This window comes from Gymnogyps californianus, chromosome 1 (assembly GCF_018139145.2).
Source record: "Gymnogyps californianus isolate 813 chromosome 1, ASM1813914v2, whole genome shotgun sequence".
NCBI lineage: Eukaryota > Metazoa > Chordata > Aves > Accipitriformes > Cathartidae > Gymnogyps > Gymnogyps californianus.
In genome coordinates, this window is record NC_059471.1 from 186,341,344 (window position 1) to 186,361,084 (window position 19,741).

The 19,741-nt window shown below is 41.2% G+C and overlaps 1 protein-coding gene across 5 annotated transcripts in view; it reads right to left on the bottom strand.

Annotated features, from left to right (window-relative positions):
- Window positions 1-758: 758 nt before the first annotated feature.
- PDZRN4 (PDZ domain containing ring finger 4) overlaps window positions 759-19,741 on the bottom strand; it is a 255,192-nt gene continuing 236,209 nt past the window's right edge. For all 5 annotated transcript variants that reach the window (XM_050900193.1, XM_050900177.1, XM_050900183.1 and 2 more), the window contains 5 exons: window positions 19,116-19,214; window positions 16,799-16,861; window positions 13,284-13,385; window positions 9,734-9,850; window positions 759-2,912 (listed from right to left, as the gene is read on the bottom strand). In XM_050900193.1, coding sequence (XP_050756150.1) covers window positions 1,386-2,912; window positions 9,734-9,850; window positions 13,284-13,385; window positions 16,799-16,861; window positions 19,116-19,214 — 1,908 coding nt within the window. In that variant the 3' untranslated portion in view covers window positions 759-1,385. The remainder of the gene's footprint in view (window positions 2,913-9,733; window positions 9,851-13,283; window positions 13,386-16,798; window positions 16,862-19,115; window positions 19,215-19,741) is intronic.

The window sequence follows — 19,741 nt, forward strand, 5'->3', positions numbered from 1 at the left end:
AGGAACTGCTGTGAGTCACACTCAGTGACAAGGAAAATGGGGCCATTAGGCAAAGTCTTTGACCCTGCTGACTGCCCAAGACTAGGCATTTCAGCTTGCCGTAACTCACTGGGCTGCCAGCAGCCAGCAGCTCAGAAGATGCCCCAGTGGCAGCCGAGGTGCCTCCGCTGCATGGAGAGACAAGGACTCCATCAGGCACCCAGACAGCAAGTTGCCCTTGCTCCTGAGCCCCAGCCAACTCCCAGTGGGGCTCTTCTAAAAGACTTGGATGCTCCTCAACAATAAAGTTAAACCCTCAACTCATTTACTTGCCTTTCATTCTCTATTTTTCCTTAACTCACCTTCTATGAAAATGTCAGTGACAGCCACCACTAGTTTTTCTTGCACGAGATTTGGCTCAAAGTTACGCATATGCTCTGTTTATGTTTTGTATGTGTAGAACAAATAGCAAGCTCAGCCACGGAAAGGACCCACAGTAGTTACCTGACAGCATACAACACAGTAATATATCAATGAATCCTTCAATCAACTAATAGTAGCAGGTAAGAAGAAGCCAGAAAGACGCACTCACTCCTATGTGTTCTGCAAAATGAAAAGCTAATTCATAAGAACTGGTTTATGGAATTGTGTTCTGTGTTCTTGAAATCTCTATATGCTGTAAATATCATGCATAGTGAAATGACTCATCCTTTAAAGGCAAATGCTCAATTTAAATCAAAGAACTCTTGACTTCTTTTTTTCCTTAAAGATAAGCAATAATTTATTTCTCTTTCATCTTCACAATTATCACATACTGCCCAGCTACATGACCAATGCCACTACATAACACAGGAGAATTGCCCACCTACACTTTACTTGGACAAATACAATTGCAATTTACAGATTAAATGTACTGTACAATGTGTAGTTGGAAAAATGTCATTCTTATCTATACGATGGGATGTGGCATATGATTTATAAACAGATGCAATCTAAGATGTAAAACTTTAAAACTTGTTAAGCCAAGAATACAGTATAAAGCATTTTGTTTTGGTATTGTATTGTTACTAAAGTAGAAAAAAGAAAACTAGAGAAATAAATCCAGATCTTAACTTACAGGATATGTATTAGGTTAAGAAATTAATTGGCTTCTCCATTTTTTTTGTTTTGCTTTTCTTTTTTTTTTTTTTCTACAAATGAATAATATGAATATATTGCAGGATAAAGAAAGACTGCCAGATAAAGAAGGTACCGTTATATGAAAAACAAATGAAAAATTACCAGGTAATTTTGCTTACAAAAAAGGTCAAACTATAAACAGTCACAAAATATATAAAAATGCCACATTGAACGAGGCAATCGTACTCTACCTAAACTGGTAGTATACTCTCTGAAAGAAGTTGTGTTCATACAGTAGTAACTGATAAAAAGGCATTGTGCACTCTTGTGCCATCTGGAGATTTAGCACCGTGTGTCATCAGTTCTTGGATTGTCATCCAGTTGTCCAAGATTTTCTTGTTTCTCTTTTTCATCATCTTTTTGTGACTCAGTTCAATAATGTTAATTTCCTTTTTGCCCTCGCTGCCACTCTGCGGACTTTCCTTAAGACACTCCAGCCTGCTCCTCATCATGAACTCCCGCCGCCTCCTCTGCTCCTTAGCTCGCACCAAATGCTGCTTCCGCTCTTCTTTGCTCCAGTAGCGACCCATCTTCATCTCACTCATTGTATCATCATCTGTCGTCATCCCACTGCGCTCCTCTTTAATTTTTAAGGCACGTTCCTTCAGGATTCTGTCTCGAACTGGTCTCTTTGTGATGTACCTCGTCCCATCACTCCTTATTTTCACTTTCCACTCCATCTTGGGCTCTGCACACTTCTGCGAGTCTTTGCACATGCTCACCAGGCTGAGCTGGCTTTGCGCGTACTCCACAGCAGACTTCTGCTGGATCAGTTGCATATAGCTTTGATAATGCTTTGCATGAGCAGGTATATTCCCGTACCTGTAAGAAGAGCTGTGATATGGAGACAGGTAGGGAATATGCTCGCTGCTCTGCTTTTCCTGGTCTGTGAATTTGCTGCTTTCTGATGCCAGCACTGCGTTCTCAGCAGCACTGTTTTGCTCAGTGGGTTTGGTTTTGGCTGAGGTTGTCTCCCTGTTGCTTTGTCCTGAGGATGACTGATTAGCCACGATTGTGCTCCTCAGGTTTTTCCTGTTGGTTATGCTGATCATCCTCTGGAGAGAGTTATCGGGGGATCGCTCCACTGTCAGCGGAGTGCTCCTGCAACTTTCAGCTGTGTTGTAGGCACTGGAGCTGTCCTTGTCAGACTTCTCAGGGTGCTCCATGATGTCATCCAGTTTGCCTCTTTGTACATCTATGCTGGTGTTATAATTCCTGAACCCTTCGTCATGTAAAGCCCAAATGTCTCCGTACTGATCCCTCACCTTTTGGAGCCGGTGAGCTTGCATAATATTCTGACATTCAAGTTCGATGTTCCTCAGTTCCTCATTGAGTAGCTGTAGCTCATGCTCCACTCCATCTTGCTCTCTTCTGTTGCACTCTATCATGCTGCTCGAGTAATACAGGTCATACTCCCCGTGGTTTCGAATCTTGCACTTCAGTTCTAACAGCTGGCGAAACCTTTCGCATTCCTCCTCCGGGTTTCCTACGAAATCAGATTCAATGTATTCCCCAGACACAAAGCTTTCATTGCACTGGAGCTCAACACTTCCTAACGTATCTTGGCTATGGCCCAGCTCCCGTTTGCTCTGCAGGGTAGCGCTGTTCTGCTCCTCGGGTGCATTTTCTTGCTCCGAGCTCTCGTCATTACGCAGACTTTCATCTGTAGGTCCCACCCCACTGTCCTTCTCATGATTGTTGGATGACGAGGTTGCAGTGTCTGTAGTGCCATCCTCCTCTTCATGTTTCTTTGGCTAAAAAAATGAGCAAACCAAAATGATTATCAAATGTGGACCATATTACATTGGAATATTTTCCAGCTCTGTTTTGCTTAAACAGCTGGGATCTGATTTAAGCCAAATTAAAACAGATCACTAAACAGCAGTCCTACTGCTCACAGCTTTTAAACATTTCTGAGAGTCATGCTGTGGTGGCCATACTGAGTGAAGTAGATGAATTACAGCACTAGTGACATATCTTCTAAAGTCCAGAAAGAAATATTTCCCTCTCTAGCTAAGCCATCTCTTTGCAGTGCTTAAAGATAATGATCACCAGATGGTGCACTGTTTTTGACTCTGGATTAAGGCCAGAGACTGGTGGAGCTGAAATCTTCTCAAACTTGGGAAAAAGCTTCAGTACTGGTATCACTTAAAAAAAATACAGCAAGCAGCCAATCAAACAATGACTAGTACAATCTAAGAGGGTGCAAAAAGACTACTGTTTTTTTTTAACCAGTGAACTCCTTGTTTGCTCCATGGAGATGGGCAGGGTTGAAGCCTGCAGAGGGCTAGCCTGTTCCACTACACCCTCCACAGCCCTCTCTTACACTTCTTGTTTTCAGTAGTCTTTTTCCAAAAGACTGTTCATTTTGAATTCTAGGATTTTGCTCAAGTAGACCTCTCTCTGTTGCATCCCTGGAGACCATTTTTGTTCCCTAGTTAGAGTTTATGTTCCTTAGAAATAAAAACAGCCTTTTACCATTAAGTGTAGAACAACGCTGAGTGCTTGCCATGGGCACAATGTCAAGCTTTTAGGCTGTTGTTTTTTAATTCACACTCCACTCATTGTACCTAACCTATTTATATTCTCAACCTATTTATATTCTCAAAGAATGTGAGATAATACCTCTGAAGAGACAGATACTTTTTATTTTTCAAACTGGATAAGCAAAGAATCATGCAGAGTGCAATTTATATGGCCTGTTCGCCAAATATCTAAGTGTACATAGTACCAACCAAATGCCGTTTCTCTTTTAGGAGGTATAATTGCATAATTATGTATAATGGTAGTAATAATCAAGGGAGAAAAAAGCTACAGTGCACCCAGTGAAAGAAAACAAACTCAGAGGCCACTGTCATCATTCCCTTTTTCTCTACTTTGACAGACAGTAAACCAGGATGAAAATGTGTCTCCTGTCTCATCCCTTCTCCTCTCTTCATGTGCACCTCATGATCACACCCCCTTCATTTGGTTTCCTCTCTTCAATTGTTGTGAAAAAATAATGGCCTAGTCTCAGAAAACCAAAAATAACCTCCACCTCCCAAATGCAACGTAATAGTGGAATAAAATAAATATTGAAAGAAACACAACACCAGGAGAATTCAGTGTCTGTGAGAGACCAGTTAAAAATTTCTGAAAAGATGTTTTAGCAATTTGTTGTCAGACAAGACCTGCAAAGAAAATCTTCTCTTTAAAATCGTAGCATACATTTTACACTCATCCTTTTGCACATACAACGCGCAGTTGATAACAAAATGCACAATAAATGTATCATTCTCATGTAGCTTTGGCAGCCACACCGGCAATGTGCCAATTACTATCTCTCACTCTCCCCAAATGGGGAGGAACTCTCCCCTTGAATTTAAATGTCATGGGAAAGAATGTATTCAGTGTTATTCAAGGGATCATGCAAAGAGTCAATATTTCTTGATGTTGTAGGGTCAGAATTTTCTAGAAGCTAGATTTCGAAACTGCAAGCGACAAAGGCAGACTTTCATGAAAATTCTGCAAGTTTTAAAAATTCAATGGTACTTATTTTCCCCATCTGAGATCCTCTCAGATCTTTCTACTTATCCACTTAAAAAACAAGGGTATCTTGTTGTCACTACAAGAGTAGTACCAATAACACTCCAAATAACTAACTATTGCAGAATTGTTCTATAATTATCATTTATCCATTCTTTCTTTCCTCAGCTTATGCATTGCTGTGAAGGTGTATAAAGTATATTGGAAGATTTTTTATTAAGGTTCTTGTTATATTTTTCCAAAGTAGCTGCAACAATTTAGTTCCATTTTCAGGAGTAGCTGGAGAAGTGGTGGGAATGCAATGTTTTTCCACATCACCTGTTTTTTAAGAGTTCCAAAATGTCGTATTTTACACAGAGAAAAAACCCAATGTCTAGACAATTCTTCCTGAAAACCAAGAGTAACCAGAAAGAAGAGCACCCCAACCAGCCAAGTGGCCAAGGCATTCACTAGGAATGCTGGAGGTTTAGGTTTAATTTTGTTTTTTTTCTAGTTTACCTCATCCAGGTGAGTGCTGCTACTTAAGCTATTCTGGTCCCTTCTCTCACCTGCTTTGGAACTGCTCCAGCTTGTATTGACCTCCTCTGCCCCCAAACCTTTCAGCAGAGAAATGACTCCAGTCTGGGTCACCCACACTGCACCCCGGCCACTACACTGTGCAACCCATGTTTCTCACTGCTCTGGAAAATAACTACTGACATGAGGGAGAACAGCTCCACCAGACACTGGGAGGGCCGTGCTGCAGAACAGCCAGGAATTTGGGTGCCTGTCCCAAATGCAGGGCTCCATTCACACTAGCAAATGAGGAGGGCCAGGATCTGCTCTCTGGCCCTGAGGGTGAGTGACATAGCACAACTTGCATCCATATGACTAAACACATCTTATCCCCCTAAAGAGGGTGGCTTATCCATAATGTGTTAGCACAGTTATACAGCTTACAGGAGCTGAGCTCCATGATGGTTCCTCTGATGTCTCCAGCACGGTGCCACTCCACCAAAAGCATATATTTGAGCACTTCTGAAAAAAATCCCTTAATGTATCTATTTGTATAGTTGGAAACAGACTTTACAGTTCAGGTCCATGCAATCAACACTTTCAGAATTAGTGGCTCCTGTTTTCCACACCACTTTTATCAACAATTTAAACTTTGCTCCTTCAACTTCCACTTGATTTAGACTGAGTGAATATAATACGCTGCCATCTACTCAAGTTACAATACGCATAATTAACACACAGACACAAAAGAAGTAAACAAAGCAAACCCCATCTTTCCATCTTTCCAGTCTAACAGAAATGAGAGGGGTGGGACTGATTTGACCAAATGTAAGTATGTATAGTACAGGCACCTGAATGTCAGGTAGTCACTTTGGGTTCCCCTCCCTGTCAGGAACAAACAAGTGCCTGTACAATCAGATTCTTCTCAACCTAAAGCAGACATCCATATCATTTTAAATCTTTCCCCAGTATGTGGATACTTGCAGCTAGTTCAATTAAGAAAATGGAAAGTAATACAGATACTTATTGTACTGCATGTTTTTGAGATAATTTTTTTAAAAATCCACTGTGACTCAAGTAAGGTAGCCTCTGGCATTTCTGTCCTGGACTTGTCATGCTTGCCATAGCTCCTAAACATGTGCAGACTGAGCATTCTTTTAAAACATGAGACAATTTTATTTTGAAAGGTAGCAAGCCTAATTCCAGGTTAAGTCCCTTCTGAAAAACAAGAGATAGTCTCCAATTGTCAGTGCGTTGCTTTTGTCAGTATTATCTATTATCTATTCCAAACAAAGTGTTTGTTTTCAAACGTACTGTTGTCAATCTCTTCTACAATTACTTCTGTTTGAAATACCAAAGGGCTCCTTAGGCTTCATCTTTGCAGTGAGAACTCAGATAATGAGAAGGCAAACCTGGCGGTGCGTACAATCAAGCAATAAATGAACCTCAAAAGATTCTGCATTTCAGCTCCAGCAAGCATTGATGCCTATAAAATGGCTAATCTTGCAGGAATTCAGGCATTGTTCTATTCTCTTTTTACAACTTATGATGTATATTGGGACTAAGAACCCAGACTGCTACTAAAGTTTGAAGGCAGTGAGGTTCAGTCGAAGTTTTTAATAAACGTAGCCACTGGGCTTTCTGGTCATTCTCTGACAGTGAGAGGGAGACTGACCACAGTGAGAAGAATCTCCAGTGGCAGGCTAACCACGAGGTACTCCAACTACAAGGGAGGACTGGGATTGATTTCAGCGGTGCACTAAAAGGGAAAATGCTCTTCTGCAAACAATGCTGTTCTTTTAAAACAGGCCTCTCTCAAAAAAGAATTTCCCCCAGATATTTTCACTGCATTTCAGCTTTGAATGAACTAGAATGAATTTTTTTATCCAATTCTTTCTCTTCTTAATAGGTTTTGATATATTCCATGATACTGATAAGAATTTCTGCATGGCAAATGTACGGTATTCTTCTGAAAGTTATCTCTGCTGCACAATGAACCGCAATGTTGTAAAGGGGAAGGAATACAATGAGTTATAAAAAATGGAGAATTACATCTTTCCTTGACGTTTATTGGACTACTCTATACAGAGAAGATACAATTCTTGATTGAATTCTACAGAGTGGCTCAAAAACATACAGAAAAGACATGACTATCATCTACGTGATTCTTCTATTACAAACCATACCAAATTTTTCTGTGACAGCTCACACTACATGTTAAAATGGCATTCTGTAAAACAGACTCCTATTTGGAAGGATATTCTGCTATAGTGTGTATTCATTCCTGCAGCTCGCAAGATTCTTGATGACAGATGATTACGAAGTCAGAGGACTGTGTTTTGGTTCACCAAAATCAAGGCTGGTGTTGGAGCGAAATCTCCATGGCCAGCCGGGGAGCTTGAAGATACTCAGCTTGGCCACTGGCAGCTGCAACGAGAGTGGTTTCATTGCTCCAAGGGATTATGTGATTCACCTCAGGAAACTTCTAGGTTTCCCAGCCTCACAAGGAGTAAAGAGCCAGTTTTCCGACTTGCCGAGTCACTACATAGAGTCTAGAGAGAAAGCAGCTGTCACAAATTACTGACGCCCCATTACACACCAAGCTGCATTTCGTTGATTCGATTACTCATCAGAAGGGCAAAGAAATGTCTGGCTGTCCTAGAATTACTTCAAGCAACCCAACGTCAGACACCGACAGAGCACAAGTTATCATAATTTCTTCAAGTGTAGCTCTCTTCTACAGTAATATAAAATCTCAATAGGGGGAAAAAAAAAAATTATCTTTAGTATAAGATCCCAATGGGCAATAAACAATCTCAATGGGTTGTGTGAAACCACTTCACAGAACACCACTGTTCAATAATTAACACTATCCGCAACCCAAATTCAGTAAAAAAGTCAAAGCTTGACAAGAACTTGGGAACAGAAGGTCACAACTCTGAAGTGATTCCAGATGTCCCAACACGTCATGTGAGGGGCTAGTAGGGGTTTGTAGACAGACCTGCTCAAGAATTTCTACCAGAAGTGGGGGTTTGTCTGAAAATGTCACTGTGCAAAGGAAATTGCTTTGCAAAGAACAAGTGTTCTTTCTGACAGGAAATCTTTTGCTATCCAAGATAAAATTTGTGGTTAAAAAAATAAACAAGATGCCAAATATCAGTTCAAAGTAGCTAGCAGTGCAGTAGTTAGCACATTTAACCTGGGAAACTGAGGCTTGGCTCACTGCCTGGAAAAGAGGGTCATAACTAAAGGGCCACTATAAATCCTGTTGCAAGGCTCCCTTCACCTCTGACCCTGGAATTATTCCACTTTGTGTAAATAACTAAATGCTTATAAGATCAAGGATTTGTAATCTGATCTATCATATTCCAGATAATTGACTTAATTATTCTGTCAGGGCCTCTGTCCCAATGAATATTTAATTTATGCACAGTGAATAGCTTTAATAGGAGCTATCACCTAGTCAATAGCCCAGTGTCAAGGCTGGAGGGGAGGTGAGGCGGAAACAGGCTACATGCACTTTCAGGACCCCAGTGTGGACCAGGCAGTGAGGTATTTGAAGCCAGGTCTCCTGTTAGCCAAATAAGCTCCCTGGTTTCCAGAAGAAGGAAGGCTCTCACAGTCTTTCTCCCTCTCTTCACTTCAAAGAAAAATGCCTCAGGCTCTGCTTTCGAGCAATTCAGAATGGGGAAAAAATTCTAAGTCACAAATTTCTGGGGGTGGAAAAACAGTTTCTCAGCAGCTGCATATATGCAGAAGCCAGGAGATGAAGCTGGATTTTATTTCTTTGGCTCCACACAGGTGTGCATGCTGACAGATCATCTGATCCAGGAGTGGATAAGGTCACTTATGCCTTCCACAATAAAGTACAACTGAGAAGACCCATCCCTTGATGAAACTGTATGGCTGGGGATGCACATGCATCTTTGCCACAGTCACAGCTTATAGCACATATATGGGCAGGTAGAAGTTGGGATAGCAGCAAGCTGAGACTATGCTAACAATATGCTTATTTGTCTCCATTAACAAAACAAATGCTGAGCTGTGTGCTGTCAGTATAAGAAAAATACACTTGCATTACCAAAACACCTGTTGTTTATTTTAAACACCTCTTCCATCTTGTTTTGCAAGCTCTCTGGTGCAAGGGCTGGCTCATACCTTGCATGCATACAACAAGAGGGGCACCTATCCCAGCTTGGAGCTCTAGGTGCTACACTGATACAATTCATTAAAAAAACCCTTGACATAAAACATAACATAAACCCCAAACACTTCAGAATTAAAGAAGGAAAGCAATATTATTCTGCGAGTTCAGAGAAAATGAGAAATCTGCACTTATCACAGCCTCCTAAATTGTTTGCTAACTTGTCATACTGGGCCTAAGCACCTGTTGTTCTCCTTTTCCTTACCTACAGCGTGTCGGAGTTCACAGCATTTTAGAGAGAGAATTCTATCAAAGCCTTTTACTCCATTTTACAGCTTATCATTTCATTCTCTATTAATAAAAAAGTATACCTAGCAAAATTTCAAACGGTATGTTTAGTAGCAGTCCTACCTGCTCCACCTCGTTGGCTGTGTACTGCATCGCTTCATTATGCTGCTCTTCCAACATTTCCAAGTTTAACTCCTCTAAGAATTCATTCCTTTCATCATCCAGCCACCCTTCCTCCAGCTGCAAAGAATACATTAGTACATTATATTATGTTAGCAAGGACACATGCTAAAACAGGGTAAACCCAAATCGCAATGCTTGACTAGTTCTTTTTATCCTAATGATTCTCTTCAGAAAGCCAGGCGGTAGGAGTTCACATCTCAAAAAGAGAAGAAGAAAAAGAAGGATAAAAAAAATGGGACTCTCATGTCTTTTATCCTTTCTTGAAACAGTATGACTGATTTTCTCTCATAATGAAGGAGACTGCACAGCACAGACATTATTTCCTTTCAAAAGGTATGAAAGGCGCAGCGCATAATCCTGAAGCTGTCATGTTCATTACCGCTGAGAGCCCCTGCGCTGAAAGAGCGGCAACGTTACTAATAGGGCCAGGAGGCAACCGGGCTCTTTCCTCTAACAACCTCCGTCCCAGCGCTGTGCCCTGCTGCCGCCACCTCAATAGAAACCTTATGTTGCATTTCTGTCACCGTTTTCCCATTGATCTTCCAGGTAAACAAACAAACAGAGGAGGGTGACAGAAAGATGCGGTGACTTGAAGGGAGGTTATTTTTGTTCTCGCAGTGTGCCTGGAAGCAAGGCTTATCTGTTTGTTTGGTTTTTTCCCCAAGTGTAAAACAATACTTTGACATTTGGTGAAGACCGTGTTGCAAAAGGACAGGAAGGGATGCTATGTTTTCTGTCAAGTGAGTATATCCTCTTCCCGCACCCACTTTGCACCCTTCACATCTTTCTAAACTGATAAAACAGGCATCCCTGGCCTAAAATCCTATTTTTCCCATTTTGTTCATTGTGCGTGTGTGCACGTGGCACACATCCACTTGTAACTGTAATCCTTTGCCAGACGGCACACTGCGTCGAAAAGGAAAATATTGGTCAGTGGCACTCCTGGCTACAACGAGATTGTAGCAGAAGGAAACACTTATGTTTTGCCGCTGGTGAAGGAACCAGAGGAAGAAGGTGACAAAAAGATGCTAAAAGGTAAAAGTCTCAGCATTAGACAATTACAAGAGTACCAACTATTCATGTCCCAAGACAGCAAGAGCAATGTGACATGGGCCAACACCTACAGCAGAGGAAGTACCACTGCCTCAAAGCCAGGAGAGCTCTGGCCATAGATGCCAATCAGAAAAGTTACACCAAACCAGCAAGTAGTAGTTCAAAGCTACACAAGGAGTGATTGATGCTGTGTGGTACTTCTAACTGAATACTGGCAGGAAACCACTGTTTCCTTCACAAACTCTGATGTGTTTTTGCCCGTGCCAATGAACTCTCCCCTCTTATAAAGAACATAAGCCTTTCACCATTTCCCTTGGCAAAGCCAGCCTCTAACAGTTTGGGATTAGAAGGAGGCTTTTTTTCTTGAGGGCATGTAATTTTTATGTTTGTCCTTAATGGGACTTTCAAACCATTCTCTGAAATATCTGGTACTGGCCACTAGTTTTGTTTACTTGTCTTGTTTGCTTTTTTCCCCCAAGTAAAGCATGAACACAGACTTCCTCTGCCATAGAGGATGCAGCTGAATTTTCCTCGTTTGAGGAAATTGCAGAGATTAACAAATCTGGAGGATGAAAGATGAATCTCACTTGGGCAAATCTGCTGCTTTGATTGTGTCAGACCCAGTACCTAACTAATGGGAATGCTTATGTTATGTTACAGCTTTTAGAATAAAAATAATATATGGCTTAGTATACATGTGCACTACATATACTGTGTGCACACACATGGATGTAAATGCACATGCTTGTGCCATTTACTTACATATTAAACAGGCTGTGCACTCCTCCGGTGCTCTGTTTCAAAACTTAATTATTCATCGGTATTCACTGTGCAATGGTCAGAGAAGGTTTTCTTCCCTGTTACCAAATGAATGTGCTCAGTAGTCACCCTTCAAGATTGCAATACTGCCATTACCGTTTTCTATCTAGAAATAAAAGCCTGCTTTATCCTGCTGTCTTTTACCAGAGTCAAAGCAACACAATTAGCAGACATCAGCATGTGGACAGCCTGATTTCTGACACACTACGGCTTTTTCTTCAGTTTTGTATGAATATGTTCTTAAAACACATAAATTAAACAAAAAAACCCAACACCAAAGCCCCAAACCTAAACCAAAACACGCTTTTATAATTTGAAAGGAGCATCCATATGGGAACCTATATTGGTCCAGCTAAGTAATTCCTTATCTCATATTGATATAACTTTTTCATGTTGACCAGTCTAAACAAATACAGAGAATGAACTTTCCCTGGGCATGTATTTTATAAGTGGATGGGTTTACCTATTGGAAAACAAAATCTTAGTGAAAAATAGTAAGAATAATATTGAAACAACTCTTTCAAAACTTCTGCAACTTCTAGTGAGGGCTACAATTTTGCAATAAAAACTGAGGCATGGCTTTTTTTTGCTGTACTATGTCACCAGTTTTATGGGAATTATTTAGATTCCTGAAGAACATAAAGGAAATGAATGCTGAAATTGTGAATCTTTCATAACTACCGTATTCAAGTAGAGATTCCAAGTGGCACTGAATTACACTTACTCAATTTAATTTATACAGAGTATGCAGCTAGTGAGACTGAGAATATCAGATCAATAGCATGAGAGACAAATGGCAACATAACCTACTCTGAATTGTTGGCAGATGGAGAGAACAGTGACAATATAATGTCTTTTTGCTTTGCAATGGCCTATAAACAGAATATAAAGGGAAGTACGAACAGTACTCTTCTTCCACTCTACCTCTCCTTTAGTCTGATGATTAACCTAACATCTGCCCCCTGCAATGATATAAAAAATTCTTGGCATGGCAAGATTTTTGGCATTGGCATAATTTTATTTTTAAAACCACAGAGATGTTTCTAAAAGCTTTTGAAATGCACCTCCCAAGATACAAGCACGTTTTTGTGACCGGGGTGCTTTGAAAACAATTAGACCCAGGTTTGCTGAATGGTATTGTAGTGAAAGTCCCATAACTGGTACATAAATGAATAGTTTACATGCCTGCTTATAAGCACATAGGATAAAAAGAGACATCACCAATGATCAACTACAGCTTTGTGTAAGTTCATATAAATGACTGAAGTAAGTATGGGAAATTTATCCCCAGAACAAATAAGAATCATCTAACGAGTAATACATAGTTTTCAAGTTCTACTTCATATTTTATTAATATCATAATGGTGCTGCCAGCTCTATTTGTGTACCTGCTTACTCTGTCTGCTGGAAAGGAATTGCTTAGCTTGGGGAAAACAAGCCCTAATAATATTATGTTATTTTCTTTGTTGGCTAAACAGGGGCAAAGCTCAGCAATTATCTGTTTCCTCCTTTTGTCAGGAACTTCGGCATTCCTATTTCTCAGCAGTTCATTACTTACAGTGACAGTGAATGTATGGTATAACCCAGGTTCTGGCTCAGTGCATCTGTTTAGTCTAACCTGCATCTCTGGTCTTGCGACAAGCAACACAATTTTCTTGCATTCTTCACTGGAGAGCAACGCCACTGCCTCTTCTCGATTCTGGACATCTTGGCCATTTATCTAGAAAACAAATGAAAGTGGCACATTAGTTTCTATTTCCACAAAGCAACACACAATAAAGGGCAGATATCAGCTCATTTGTGCTGAATATATGGACAATGAAACTCGCACAACGGGCTCATCTTCAGCCCCTCAGTCGTAAGTGCCTTCACTCAATTACGCGCTTACTGTAAGAGCCGTATCGATCGTTGAAGGATGGTGGACATCAGAGGAAGCAGTTATGTTCATAAATGTCCAGCCTGCGCCCTGGTAACATACATCTAGCAACACAATTAACCAGCCCTTGACAGGTGACGTTCATCTTTCTCCGTTCAGAGTAATGGAAGTGTCACTCTGAGATAATAGTGCTGGTGGAAGCAAGACTGGTAATGCTACAGCTGAAATCAGTCACACTGTATGCTGGTAGTGAGCCAATTAGAGAGCTACAGTATTATCTCTCACCAGGCAATACTTACAGGCCACTGCTTATTGCTGCTCCATTTAATCATTTCATATTTGTGTGGACAGCTTAGTATCCAGAACCACACAAAACATATGTAACCCCCTTACAAGGAGATAATCAAAATAAAAGTGGTTCTCCAATGAGAACATGCTTTTCTTGCTACCTTTCTCCTATTCTGTCACCTCATTAAAACAGCCAGGTCCATGACTACATGGTAACAAACACATTTTGCATTGTCCAAAAGCCTTTATTGAGGGAATCAAGCAGAAATCTTATTTTCCATATGCATTTGGTTTTGTCCAATTCACAGCACAAGAAGTGGATTATTCTCATTGTGGCAACAAAAAACCCCCCTTGGTCTATTTGAAAATGGGTGAAAACAAAACTGGAAGGCAGAAGGATCTGAATATTTGGGGGAAATAAAATCTTGTAAGGGTTTGATTTCAAAACAGCAGGAACTTCCTAGTTGAAAAGTAAAGAGAAAGTTGCACTTCTGCACGTATGTTTGGCCTGAGAGCCTTGACTCCAAACCACAGCTTTAATTCAGATCAAAGAAAACCCCAGTGTACCCTGATTATCTAACCAGCAATGAGTAAAATGCCTGAGACCCTTCAAAGCTTACATTAAGGGATAGCTGTGGTCTGTGGGAGACCAGACAACCATTTGGTAATGCAAAGATGCCCTAACCTGAAAAGCAGAGATGCAGCCACAGAGGTGCAGGAGCAGATCTCCAGCTTGTGCAAAACACCCCCAGCCGCGGTGGCTGCTCCGGCAACTCCTGTCAGCTGAGCAACCGCCTCTCGCGGACCCCGGAGGCGGCAGCGCTGCTGGCCCCACACAGCCTGGAGGTGCCCACCCCACACCAGCTGCACCATCATGGGGGACGAGCAGGGCTTCAGCCTGCCCCACAGCATCTCACTCCCATGGACAGCACTTGTCAGCCTGGAGTGTCACAGCTAAAAACAGCAGAGGTTTAGGCAAGTCTCACTAGGACTGTCCTCATAAAACCTTTCCCTTGACTTTGCAACATTTCACGTAAAATACTCAGGCTGTTCTCGGATGCTTAAGGAGACTGTGAAGGTGACGGGAGAGGTGTGAGGTTTGTAAGAACGAGAAGGGGACAGTTTCAGCCTCAAAAATGTGAGGAAATCTGCTGTAATTTGGTGAGAAATACACAAAACAGAACGTCCCTCCCAGCCTTAACCAATGCCATCCGCCACCCACAGAAAATGCCCCCATGCTCAAGCATCCAGCTCTCTCCCAGCCTCAGTGTAATCCCCCTGTAATGGCACTGTCACCTTCTATTTCTCTGAGTTATCTCATCAATAAGAGTAGATAGAGGGTCAATGTGTTTTCAGATATGAAAGTAAACCCCACATAACTCTCTGGGTGTTAACTTTAATGATCAAACTCATAGCTATATATCAGCACTGACATTAAAGTAATGCTCCAGTCTACAAAAGGATGGTAGAATTACCTATGCTTTTCTCTCACCCCCGGAGTCTTTACTCACAACTGAAATGAATTTCATTAGGAACTGGAGAACATTTGCCTGAACCTCTGTTGGCTGTCCACTTCACCCAGATATTTTAGAAAGCAAGGAAAGGAGAAGAAAATGAACCTACCCTCTACTTCCTTATTTTGAAATGCATAGAGTAGGAATGAAAGTTGTTTCTACTCGGTCAAATAAACTAGCTTTTTTTCTGATTTTTGAAAGTTAAAAATATCATTATATCCTGTTTGCTTTCTTCAGTAGTTATTCTATAGAAAGACACAGAAAGCAGTGCACTGACTTTTCTACTCCTAGCTGCACCCCATGATGTGGTCCCATCACTCCAAGTACCACCAAGGAGTTCACTGCCCTCGCACTGTGGTGTCTGTGTCTTCTGGGGGGAAGAACACCATTCGTCCTGTGAACGTTTTCACATTCCCAACCACACAGAGAATAAATCAGCAGCCCCTGAGTGAGCCCTGACATTAAAATGTAACTTATTATCTCCCCTCTAAAAGATGGGCCACTTGGTAAGCCAGCTCGTAGACCCTGTTGTGTTAGCTAGACGCCCAAAGCTGATAGCAGCGTAAGAGATACAGGTACAGGTTTCAGCAAAGACATTTCCTGCAGAAATGAAAATACTGGAGGGAAGGAACAGGCTGATCTTGCGACAACCTGAAAGCTCACGTGCCTAAATTAATGAAGGGCAATTATGGAATGGGTTACAGAAAAGCAACCTGCCATCACCAGGAACTACGTTTGGGGCTTCAGTGAAAAAAGGTCAAAATACAAGGGAAATCAACTGGGAACCAGAACTAAAATGCTACAATACAGCAAAGAGTTTCCAATCTACTGATTTTTGGTAGCTGTTTTGTGATTTTGTCACTAGGGCAAAAAATGTACTATTCACTGTCAGTTGAAAACAGAAACCCACTGCCATTCTAGCTACTTCCCTCTCTGTACAGGTACACTGCTCTTTAAATGAGCGGATCAATAGAAACGAAGGGGAAAAAAAAAAGCCAAGATGGTGGATTAGAAAAGAACTCAGAAAAGCAATGTTGTATTGGTGGAGGAAAGAAAATATTAACAAAAGCCTAATGAATCCCCTCCTCAAGTATGTTCAAAGTCATCCTTCACTAACAGCACATTTTTTGTATGAAAACTTACCATCTATGCTCAGCACAAGTGAGTTTTACCCAAATTTACGCGATCGTTGAACATAGCGGAAATGAGATTTGCTAATAAATATGGCAAAAAAAGTCACAGGACATAAGGGCATGAGCCAGAACGAGTTTGTCATTCTCATTTTTCAGTACATGCACCCTAGCTCCCGGCTATTGTGTTAAAAAACAGACATGGATTTTCTCATCGATCACAGTAACAAAGAGAGCTACCTTCCCTCATTAACAGTCCACAGAGAAGATGGCACTGTGCGTTTGTCTGAAGAAAGAGTTTAAGGAAGAGTCTATTGTCACATACTTGCAAAATGCGGTCTCCTTCACGGATCCGGCCATCTCTGGCAGCAATGCTGTTTGGATCAACCTGCACAGGACAATATCCAGTAACTGAACACGGAAAGATTTTTACTGGAAATGATAACAGCTGCACAATTGCACAGTTAGAAAAAGTACCATTTTTACTCTGTACAGAGGCAATCTGAAGTTTCCTTTAGAGTCATATAAAATCAACAGTTCTTTAAATAATCATAGAAGCTTGTTTCAGATAAAAGCCTAAAGACAGAAAGGGTTGGGAGCATATGATTTTCAGATTAATACTTTCCTATACCACCATCAGGCATTAACCTTCAGCTGTCAGAGCACTAAGAATTAATGACAGAGTCCCTGTTCTCTGGAAGTTCACTATGGACTGAGGTGCTTCTGCAGCAGTTGATACCTCTATACAAATGAGCCTGTCTTTGGGAAAAGAGCAGGTTTATTTTTCTTTCATGGAAATATTTACTATTAAATTATTATCTCCGTTATCAATCTGTTATTTCCTCTGGAATTCTGCAGCTCACAAGGAAACAGCAAAAAACCCCAAAGGATCTATATCGTATAGATCACTCACAGGTCCTGTATATCATTCCTGGTCTGAGTCAGTTAATTTTAAGTTAGTTTAACCTAAATAGATGTTTAGGGCTCCATTAACAGTTTATCAAAGTCACTGTACCTCATCCCTGAGCAATGACCTACTGTTCATTGCAGGGCAATTTGATCTATCACCTTTCACTTGATGGTTATCTTAAATCATTTATTTTGCCTCGTCATGCCATAAGCTATTTTTTCAAACCAAACATTTGAGTTAGCATTTGGTTTGCAGGTTACGTTCTCTACAGCTGTTAGATATTGTTTTCTTCCTGTGCATTGTCATAAAAAAAGAATTATTCTGAAGTGCTTAATCAAGTACAAAAGACAATATAATTACATTCACTTTAAAAGGTGTGAGAAATTTCTACCATGTAGAAAAAACAGAACATTTCAGATATAATCCTGGAGTGTATTAAGTGATTCCTGCACTTTCTTCATCCCCACAAGGTCAAACAGACTTTAACAGCAGCACTTATACAACTGGTGGAAGACTTATTCTTGGGTAGTTTTATATTAATTCCTCATTCTTGTTCCAAGGCTGGGCTCTGCAGCTTCTTTGACATTGCTGCTGGCCTGCGAATGTGCAATCTTGCCTTCATCCCCATTCACTGATACGTAGGAGAATTCTCTCTACCAATCTCTGTCCATGAGCTTCACTCAGAATTTAGAATCACAGAATCACAGAATACCTCAAGTTGGAAGGGACCCATAAGGCTCATCAAGTCTAACTCCCTGCTCCTCGCAGGACTATCTAAAACTAAAGCATATGACTAAGAGTGTCGTCCAGATGCTCCTTGAACTCTGACAGGCTTAGTGCCGTGACCACATCCCTGGAGAGCCTGTTCCAGTGACCAACCACCCTCTCAGTAAAGAACCTTTTCCTAATGTCCGAATTTGGTTCAACATGTCACAAAAACGACAAATCGGGAACACAGTTCACACAGGACAATCACCAGTGAGCTTGGACTCACCAGTGACCTTGGACTCACATGAGTTCTGCTTTATCCAGAAAAACAACCCCTTTGAGCGGCTGGAGACTCAAAGGGAGCTAGTGTTGCTGGAAGTCTTGTGGACTGACCCTGTGAAACACTAACACCCTGTGATAAGTGCTGGATACCATGTTTTCCTGGTGAAGCCAATGAAAACTTGAGGGTTCATCACATCTTAGTATCCACTATTTTTTGTTGGGGAAAAAAAAATTATTAGTCTTTCCGACATACTCCTCTCTCCCAAGCTACTCTCTCCACCCACCTGTGGTATGTCTGCGTGTACCACAACTGTAAGAAAACCACAAATAATAAAATAATAAAATAATGATTATCCACTGTTATGATTACCGAGGCTGTGGCAGGGGGAGAATGCAAGCAGGGTGTACAGAAGGCGCTTTTCTCCTTAAAAACTCTGCCTGATTTCCATCTTAAGGGCAGATTTCTTTCAAAATTCAGACCATGCTCAGACTGCTTTGTACTTCCCTAACTATGATGCTGTAGTTAAAAGCATTCACATTAAAGAAGCTCACTAGTAATAATTACACTACTTGGGCAACATAATTTAAACTGATAATCTAAATGAATTGAAAGTGACATGCGCTGGCTGATGGCCGACACTTCTGCGCTCTGGTCTCAGAGCACTTGCTCTTACATTCCCTGGCACGTTCAGCCCTCCAGCACGAGCATCTCCCATGCTCCTCCCCATTGCCATGTCCTTACCTCGCTGACATAGATCCCCGTGTCCTCTTCATCGTCGGTTCTGTAACAGACAGTCAGCCCCAGCTTCTCCTGGCTGCTAATGCGGCACAGCTCCACCTCCTACAAGAAAACACACAGGCTCGTATGGTGGCTTTTGCCAAGGATGGAAAAAATTGTGTAGCACAAGGGAGCACCAAGCCACTGACATACTCGTACTGTAGGACATGCTTATGCTGTATGATCTACTCATACTGCCCAGTCTCGAGACACAATATTTTGTGTGCATCTTTAAGGGGGAAAATATTCTGTGAATTAAGAAGGAAATCCCAGGACATTGCAGGTTCAAGCTATATAGAAACAGTTCAGTAAGACATACCAAACTTTGAGAAAAACGGCTGTGCATCGATTTTGCAGTTTTTTTGCTTTTGGATAACAGAAGCTGACTTCCAGTATATTACATAGTCATTTTAGTCCTATCACATCAACTATTGATTTATAGGATATAAGACAGACTGGCTACACATCAATCAATCCATCACACAAGTGCCACTCCCTTCTAACGGCAATCCAAGCCATAAAGCAAAAACACAGCCTTCCATTAATAGCATAATTCCTTCCCTGGCCAGTTTAGTGCCATAGCTTCATTG